Here is a 10,147-nt window from a genome sequence, read left to right as displayed (position 1 = left end):
AGATGAGGACAAGCTAATGGTTGGGAGTTTTGACAGTGATGAGGAGTTGTATGAATTTTATGATGAATAAAACCTGAGTTCAATAACTTTATGTAATACATTTTTTTTCAAATTTCGGGCCCCAAAATTAAGGTGCGTCTTATACATGGGGGCATCTTATACATGGGGAAATATGGTATTTCAACCAAATGCTACACTGTATCTCTTAACATCACTACCCGTAAGTCCTGGATGGGGAGTAGTAGAGCTGGGTATGAAAAGCACCCTTAAACTCCACGATTTAAATTCTTCACATGAGCCTGTGAGTATCTTGGCACAGTACAAGAAACAGAAAACACGTCTACTTCTCTTACTTGGTCAGAATCTTCTCCATTCTTATAATCCACAGCTTGAATAACAAACTTCTATTACTGTAGCTTCCCCAAATACAGGGTCAGAGAAAGGGGGAAGAGTTTCTTCTGCCATCACAGAGACATAATTACAGTTTGTCAAACTCATTTCTAGTAAGAAGTACACATTTTACAAACAAATTTGATTTCTTCAATCCACCTTCTGTTATTTGTAATCATAAAATCAAAGAATCTGCTGATCTGACTGATCTCTAGAGCTGACCTAGAGATTTTCTAGGCCCACATGCTCATTTTATATAAGAAACTATAACCTAAAATTAAGTACAATAGCGTTTTCTACTGTAACATGCTGACTCATTGAATGAACTCCAAGGAAATGATTTTGCTTAAAAATACATATTTTTAAAACAGAAAAAGTTTCACGTGTTGATAGTAACAATATTAATTGTGACAATCAAGCCATAAATTTGGATGATTTCAAATTACTGTTCATTCTGAAACAGGCTTCTGATGAATCATATTTTTAAGCTAACGTAAAAACTTATTTTGGCTGTTTCCAGTTTTAGAGGAAACACAGCTGCTGTCTCAACATGTAACTTTTCTTTGACCCTACATATATCGCAAAGGTTAAATAAGGAATTCCAGGGTTTTCAACCTTGTTCACTATAGAAACAGGAGAAACTACCTTTCTAATATTTCTATAAAGATGTATCTCTCTGGCTTTTCTCAAAATAAGTTTATTCAGTACAAAGTAACATAGTATACAGTTTGTATGTACTAAAAGGCCAGGCTTTTTAGTGCATTTTTTAGAGACAGCTTATGCTGTATATCTGTTTAATAACCTATTACAGACACAAGGTTATCTAAAACGAAAAACACACCTTACGATGACATTCCATTCTTACCCAGGATTGTTTATGGTTAGCCATCAACTTTTCCCTGACCAGAGTGAATTAGGAAATGATAAGTATCTCAACAAAAAGGGAGCCATGTCTAACCAAAAACATTAAACATGAAAACCAAAAATGTGAAGATCTCACTACAGTACATGCCACCTCCAGCACCAATGGAGAATGCACATAGAGAGATTTTTTAAATGTCTCCCTCTCCGCCCCTGCCCCTCTCTCCAGCCCTTAGATTTCTTGCCCAGGAATATAATCAAGACAGCTTCCTACCACATCTTCAACAGAAAAGTACATAATTTAGGTAATGAAAAAACAAGAGTAGTCTTGAAAAATCAAAACCAAGAGAAACCTGAAGCACTCACAGAAGCAGATCGAAGAACAGTGGTTGCAAGGGGTGGAGGAAACAGAGAGATGCTGGTCAAACAGAACAAACTTGAAGCTGTAAGATGAGTAAGTTCCGGGTACCTAACGTACAGCACGGTGACTACGGTTACTATTACAGTATTATATACTGAGGTAAACGATCAAGTCAGGTGTAGCAAAAAGTGGAGAATCTGGCTCCAGGTGGATTACAAGCCTCAAAGCAAACCTTACCTTACATTCCACCACACTCTGATCTGATTCACAAGTTACATAGATTTCATCTACTGCCCGACGAAGATTGTCAAAAAGAAATGCCCAGTATCTAGCTCTTAAATCAATTTTCCGAGGGTGCCTTGTTTTAGTGGGACTTTTATCAAACTGTTTATCTCCAGTTGTAGATGATGTTATTTTACAGTCTACTGCGGTGTTCTGGTGAAGCAAAACAAAACATGAAAAAAAAATTTTTTTAAATCCTCCAGGGATTGGACTCTTATATAAAGCACATTTTTCAACATAAATACTTTAAAACATGACATTCTCCTTTTTAACTTATATCATGTCACACGCAGTTCATCTAAACAAGGCTTGTCATTATAACAGACGCAGCAGGTTTATAAGGTTAATTTTAATTTCAGACATGTCTTAATGAAGATTACAGTGACTTCAACTATAAATGGACCCACTAAGTGGCTCCTGATTTAATGGAATACATGTATGGTTCATTTACATACATTAATAATAAGTAACAAAATCAACATTTTGAAATTGCTTGCGTATATTCTTTTCATTTAGAATACAACATATACTGTAGTATATTGAGTTGCTTAATGTTACCTTAAACCATTTTTCCACCTAAAGTAAAAATTAAACATAAATACAAAACAAGTGACCATAAGAGAACATTGATGGATTAATAAAACCAAGCACCAGCTACAGAGCAGACTCATCAAATAAAGTAACGATAGTGTTTATATGACCCATTCTTTCCTCAGTTTCACAGGCCAACTTTGATAATACAAGATTATATTTTATAGTTTTATAGACTGTACCACAAAATCTTTCTACCAAACGCGTAAGCATGTAGTTTACGTAAAGACCTAAATTCAGCATGCAAACCTGAAGCTTCGCTCTAGAAGCACAAAAAGAGTTATTATACTTATTCTCAGTGGCTACTTAAACTGATAAATAAGTACTAACCTTCTACTACAGTTAGAGTAACAAACAATCCCAGGTTTCCTCGGGTTGTTTTGTATGGGAGTGTATCATTTCTGTCTGCTTCATTTCTTTCTTTTTCATAGAAGAGCCCCCAGTAGAGAACATCCGAAATAGAGGCTAACAGCATCCTGTTTTGTGTTAGGTTCTGGCCTTCAGTGTAACAGGGATTCCTATACTTCATGAGTCTTTTATAGCCAATCTGCAGCTTATATAGAATCATCACCACCAAAAAGCAAGCAAAGCGACGCGTGTGAGCTTATTCTCTCTCTCTCTGTCTCTCTCGCTCTCTCTCCTCCCTCTCAAGAGGTTGAAATTGAAATGAATCATCCTCCTTCCACAGTCCCACATCCAGACTAGGGATGCCCAATTTAGCAAATAAAAATTATCAAATATTTTATCAACAGCCCTAGCCCAGGCCTAAATTCTCAACATCCAAGAAGTAACATTTAAAGTCATCATCAAGAACCCACAAAGCGTTTGCTTTAGCTGCTCCTGAAGTCCTTTCCAGCCCTAATAGTAAATGGTTTAAGTATTACGGTGAGCATCCATCCCCCCGTCTTGGATTCAACCAAACTTGGTTGAATTCAACTAGCACGTCTCCCAAAGCACTGCTTAATTCTGTCCATTAATTTCCTGATAACTATGACAACAGTAATTAAAATTTATACAGGATTATAGATCAGAAGTCAACTTCACAGAATCTTCTAACCCCCTGCACACAATTTTGAAAGTATGTGTTATTAGCTCCATTTTACAGCTTTGAAAACTGAGGTTCAGAGGTTGGTTAACTGATCTAAGATCATACAGCTACAGAAGACCCTTTCAGTTTCAGCTCTGCCACTAAGCTGCTGCCCAGGCCCTGTGCCGACAGCCCCTTATCAGATTCCAGGCCGCCTCATTTCTGTTCCTATATACCATCCAAAGTTAAAATGAACTGGGGAAGTTTCCCAAATTATATCTCCCTCAGAAAGCTTGTCTACAGTGACCAGCAAAGGGCTAGTGGCTTCCTGTGAATTCAGACTCCAATCTTAAGAAACTCTCAAAAATACTTTCATTCATCTTCACCCATTTATGTGTCTGCCCTGTCATGCACCCATACATGTATAATTTAAATACTTTACCATCTTTTCTCACAATGTACAGAGGAATAGGTAATGCTGCTTTCAGGTTAGGACGTTTCTATTCTTTATGATTGCACTATGTGAGGCTGTTACCAAGAAAGACTCCAGAATGGTAGAAGTTATAGCTAGGTAGGTCCATCTAAAAGGCTGTGCTGTGCAAGCAGACATTAACTTTGACAAAAATAGTAACTTATGTTTGCATGCTTATCTACATTTTATGAAGGGTTTTTGAAAACATGTCATTTAATCATCACAACAAACTGTAAAGAAAGGACAAATGTTATTACTCCTATTTCATACTTGACAAAACTGAGGATCACACTGAGTTTCTCTACAAAGTCAGAAGCCAGTCTTCCAACTTCTGCTCCAATATTCACAAAGCATTTCACATAGTATCTAGCACACAGTAAGCACATAATAAGTTAGATCTGATTACAGTGAGAAAGATAAAAAGGAGAAATATGCTCATAGAAAAAATGTGAATAAACTACTGGCAAAATCACCAAATTTGTAAAGAAAGGCAGAAGATGTGCTACAAATTATAGAGGCTGATCAATCTGTTTAGTTTCAAGGTTCAGGGTTCTTACCTACCACTAATAGAAGTAACAGCAGTAAGAATAATAATTGAAGCAGCATCTGACAGTCATGGCATACTGGTTATTTGCCAGGCACTGAGATCAATGCTTTCCATACAGTTATATTTAATTCAATCTTTGAAGAAATTTTGTATCATAGATGCTATTTCCATTTTACAGAAGAAAAAACTGAGGTTTAATTCAGTTAAATTAAATGTTGAACCCAAGGTCTCTCACTAAGTGACAAAGCCAAACTTCAAAATCCGGTAACTATACTATTTTACGGCTTACTGTGCCTAACTCCTGCTGAAACAAACAATAGAAGACAAAGCAATCTAAACTTTTGGGAAAAGTTAGACACAGGGCCAGCTGAGTGGCTCAGCTGGTTAGAGCGTGAGCTCTGAGCAACAGGGTCACTAGTTCAATTCCCACATGGGCCAGTGAGCTGCGTACAAGCTGCGCCCGAGCTGAGCTGCCGCTGAGATGGTAAGAGCCGTGCTCTCAACAAGGTTGCCGGTTCGACTCCCGCATGGGATGGTGGGCTGCGTGCCGCCCGCCCTGCCTCCCCCCTCCCACACACAACTAGATTGAAAGTGGCGACTGAACTTAGAGCTGAGCTTGCGCCCCTCCACAACTAAGATTGAAGGACAACAACTTGACCTGGAGCTGATGGGTCCTGGAAACACACAATGTTCCCCTTCCCCAATCCCACAACACTGTTCCCCTCCCCAATTCCCCAATAAAATCTTTTAAAAAAAAAAGAAAGAAAAAAGACAACTGGATTCCATGAAATTATACTGTTTTACTCAATGACTTTTGAGGGGGAAAACAAAAGGACAGAAGATGGAAAGAGGAATGAAGACACTGAGATTTCTAACTTTTTTTTTTTTAACTCACCTAAGAACCTGATGACCCCTATGGAACTATTTCCAGAAAGATGCACAGGCATATAAAATTCATAATAACCCGAAGTCCACAGTGTACATTAGGGTTCACTCTCAGTGCTGTACGTTCTGTGGGTTTGAACAAACGTCTCCTGGCAGGTGGCCATCATCACAGTACCATACAGAGTATTTCCACTGCCCTAAAAAAACCTCTGTGCTCATCCTTCCCCTCCCCAACATCTGGCAACCACCGATCGCTTTCCTGTCTCCATAGTTTTGCTTTTTCCAGAAGGTCGTGTAGTTGGAATACACAGGGTGTGGCCTTCTCAGATTGGCTTCTTTCACTTAGTCGTGTGCATTTAAGGTTCCTCCGTGTCTTCTCATGACTTGAGAGCTCACTCCTTTTTAGCACTGAATAATATTCCATTGTCTGGATGGACCACCGCTTATTTATCCGTCACCTACCAAAGGGCATCTGGGTTGCTTCCAAGTTCTTGGAATTATGAAAAAAGCTGCTGCAAACACCCGTGTGGATGTACGTTTTCAACTCCTCTGGGTCAATCCCAAAAAGCATGGCTGCTGGATCATGTGGTCAGGGAGTATTTGGTTTTGTCAGGATCTGACCAGGACTGTCTTCCTAAGTGGCTGCACCATGATGTGTGCCCACAGCAGGGAGTGAGAGTTCCCGGGGTCCCACACCCTCGCCAGCACGTGGTGCTGTCAGTGCTCCTGATTTTGGCCATTCTAACAGCTGTGTAGTGGTATCTCATTGTTTAATTTGCATTTCTGTGATGGCGTATGATGTGAGCATCTTTTCATCTGCTTATTTGCTATCTGTATACCTCTTTGATGAGGTGTGTCCATTAGTGTCTTTTCCTTGCTTTTTAATCAGGTGGTTTGTTTCTTACTGTTGAGGTTTAAGAGTTCTTCACATATTTTGGGTAACAGTCCTTTACCAGATGTGTCCTTTGCAAATATTTTCTCCCAGTTGCAGCTTGTTTTCTCATTCTCTTGGCATTGTCTTTTACAGAACTGAAGTTTTAAATTTTAATGAAATCCAGCCTACAAATGATTTCTTTCATGGATCATACCTTTGGTGTCGTATCTAAAAGGTCATTGCCAGGAGTGACATCAGCATCACGGTTGATGAGTGAGACACTCCCTCTGCCCTTCAATCTATAACTAGTGGGACCTTTCTAACTCAAAGAAGACTCCTATGGTCAACACACTAAGACACCTGACAGAGCCACACATCTGTACACCTAGAGGTGACTGGAGGCGAAACTGGCAGAAAGGCAGAACACTGCCTGCAGCCCCAGACCCCAGCTGCAGAGACAGAGCCCGCAGACCCGGAGAGCCCTCTAGCAGCAGCAGAGATGGGATGCACCACTCTGGCCCCTGCAAAGGAAAGGAAAGGCAGCAGTGGCATGGGCGCCCGGGATGGGCTGCCATCCCCAGCTGCAGTGCGCCATACCACCCGAGAGCTGGGCAGCAGCAGCACAGGCACACATACAACTCCAAGACCAGCAGCCACAGGGAACAAGGCAGCAGCGGTACCCACAACCCCAAACCAGCCCGTGGTGGCGGCACCTGCGAGCCTGACAACCCCAGAAGCAGTGGAAGCACCTGTTACCCAGGCTGCTCCACCCAGTCACCCCATCCCTCTACCACAGCAACAGTGCCCAAGACCCAGATGACCCTAGATAGCAGGGGTACCTGCCATCCCAGTGGCAACACCACGATCACAGAGGCACCATCACCAGCAACCTCCAGAGGCACAAGCATCAACAAAGAGGGTACCTGGGACACCTCTAGCACAGGCAATGGAGAATAGCAAGTGCTGGCTATCACATACAACCAGTGAGCTCAGGTAAGAAAAACCAAAAACCTGTCCTATGGTGCCACCTACTGGAAAACGAAAGAAAGGCCTCTAATTACGAACCTGTTGAATCGTTATAATTAAGGTAAACAAAGCTTTATGTAAATAAGAAAGGTGTTCACTATTAAAAATGCACTTGCTGAGAAAAAACCCCATCAAGCACCAGGAATAATCAGGGTAAAATGGTATCACAAAAAGAAAATGACATTTCTCCAAAAATGAAACTCAGTCATGGAAGATTGTAATCAAATGACAAGAGAATTCAAAATCACAGTTATGAAGAAACTCAGCAAGATATTAAATTCAGAAAGGCAGTTTAATGAACTCAGGAATAAAAGTGATGAACAGAAGGAGTACTTAACCAAAAGACTGAAACTATGAAGAACTAAACAGAAATTTTGGAGCCTAAGAACTCAAAAAATGAGATGAACAACGCATTAGAAAGCTAACAGAACAACTAATTATCTCAACGCAAAAAGACTTTCTCTAAGACACATTATATTGAAACTGTCAAAAGTCAATGATAAAAAATTCTAAAGGCAGCCAGGGAAAAAGCCAGTAGCCTACAAAGGAACACTGAGCAGGCTAACATCAGATTGCTCAGCACAAACTTTACAGGCCAGAAGAGAGTGAAATGACATAGTCAAAATACTGAAAGGTGAGAACTGCCAGAAATAATTTATCTAGAAAAGTTATCCTTCAGATATAAAAAAAAAAAAATGAAGGCTTTCCCAGACAAACAAAAGCTGAGGGATTTCACCAAAAAACCAGGCTTATGAGAAATGTTGAAAGGAGCTCTTCTGCTAGAAAGGAAAAGGCACAATACAGAAAAGTTTGACAAGGTGTTAAACAGACAGAATCAGAAAATTATAACTATTACAGAATAGACTGTTAAACAGTTCATTATAGCATCAAGGGGTCTGGCGGAGTGGCTCAGTTGGTTAAGAGTTTTGGCTTAAGAGCATGAGCTCTGAGCAACAGGGCCACCGGTTTGATTCCCACATGGGCCAGGGATGCTGCGCCCGAGCTGAGTTGTCACTGAGCTGCCAACAGGTGGCAGGATGGCTCAGCTGGTGTAACAACAAGATTGCCTGTTCCATGATGGGCTACGCCCACACCCGCAACTAAGACTGAACTTGGCACCTTGAGCTGAACTGCCACCCAGAAGGCTCAGTGGATAGAGCATGCGCTCTTAACAACAAGGCTGCTGGTTCAACTCCCGCATGTGATGGTGGCTACGCCCACCTGCAAGTAAGACTGAACAAAGCATCTTGAACTTAGAGGCCACGAGCTGCCAATGGGAAGCCATCCACAACGAAGACTGAAGAACAACTTGTCTGGTCCCCATCCCCAATTCCCCAATAAAAAAAAATCTTAAAAAAAAAAATTTACAGCATAAAGGTTAAAGGGAAAAGCTGTTACGACTAGCTATAGCTACTTCAATTTGGTAATGAACACATATCATAAAAAAGGGATAATTTGTGACAACAAAAACATAAAAGGGGAGGAGGAAAAGGATGAAACTCGTATAGGCAAATGAAGAGAAGACGCTATCAGAAGAAAAAGGACTGCTTTATAAGACGTTTTATATGAACCTCATGGTCACCACCAAGCAGACATCTAGAACAGAGACTCAAAACATAGAAAAGAGAACATGAAGACAGTCATCATAGAAAACCACCAAACTAAAATGTGAGTCAGAAACACAAGACAAAAGAAGCAATGGAGACACAGCGACCAGAAAACAAAAGACAAAATGGCTGTAGTAAGTCCTCATATCTCAATAATCACCCTAAATGTAAGTGGACTGAACTCACTGATCAAAAGGCACCGAGTGCTGAATGGATTAAAATACAAGACCTGACTATATGCTGACTCCAGGCGACTCATCTCAGCTCCAAAGACAAACACGGGCTCTAAGTGAAGGTGTGGACGGACGATGATACTCCACGCAAATGGTATCCAGAGAAAGGCGGGTGTAGCCATACTTATCTCAGACAAAGTAGACTTCAAGCCAACACAGGTAACAAGAGACAAACGCTGACGTTACCAAGGAGACACTCCAAAAGGAAGACGTACCATTAATATACGGGGGTGCGAAAAAAATGTATACAAGTGGACACTTTGGTCAGTGTTGCTCAAGCAGTAGTTTGCCATAATTGGAAGTGTCTGGATGCTGATGATAACTGCTCTGAGTACCTCTTATAATTGTAGAAGTCAAACGTGACTTGTATTCATCTTTTGTTATCAGTACATATAGAGCGTTACAATTTTAATAGTTTTCCTTTCTTAAAATGTGTACATATATTTTTTGGCACCCTCTGTATATGCACCCAGCTTCAAAGTAACAAATATATAAAATAATTAACAGACCTAAAGGAAGAAATTGATAGTAACTACAGTAATAGGAGGGAGACTTCAGTGCCCACTTACACCAATAGCTAGATCACCCAGACAGAAAGGCAAGAAGGAAACATCAGCCTAAATGACTCATTCGACTAGAAAGACTAAATAGTTACAAAACTTTCCATCCCAAAGTGACAGAATACACATACTTCTCGAGTGCACATGGAGAGATCATATGTTGGGACACAAAGCAAGTCTCCATAAATTTAAGATTGCAGTTATACTATCAAGAATATTTTCTAACCACAGCAATACGAAACTAAAAATCAACTACAAGAAGAGAGATGGAAAAATAAGAAATATGTGGAAATTTGGGGCCGGCCGAGAGGATCAGTTGGTTAAGAGTGCAAGCTCTGAGCAACAGGGTCGCTGGTTCGATTCCCACATGGGCCAGTGAGCTGCGCCCGAGCTGAGCTGCCAACAGGTGGCAGGATGGCTCAGCTGGTGAG

General features: G+C 40.6%; 1 protein-coding gene across 1 annotated transcript in view; it reads right to left on the bottom strand.

Annotated features, from left to right (window-relative positions):
- Positions 1-10,147, bottom strand: part of SCAPER (S-phase cyclin A associated protein in the ER) — a 233,864-nt gene that overhangs the window by 196,619 nt on the left and 27,098 nt on the right. Inside the window, exon 5 of the mRNA XM_019640002.1 lies at positions 1,850-2,047. Within this exon, the coding sequence (XP_019495547.1) occupies positions 1,850-2,047 (198 nt within the window). The remainder of the gene's footprint in view (positions 1-1,849; positions 2,048-10,147) is intronic.

The sequence above is a fragment of the Hipposideros armiger genome, unplaced genomic scaffold, assembly GCF_001890085.2.
Source record: "Hipposideros armiger isolate ML-2016 unplaced genomic scaffold, ASM189008v1 scaffold_48, whole genome shotgun sequence".
Classification (NCBI taxonomy): domain Eukaryota; kingdom Metazoa; phylum Chordata; class Mammalia; order Chiroptera; family Hipposideridae; genus Hipposideros; species Hipposideros armiger.
Note: the sequence above shows the minus strand (reverse complement) of the source record. Positions and strands in the feature narration are given on the sequence as shown.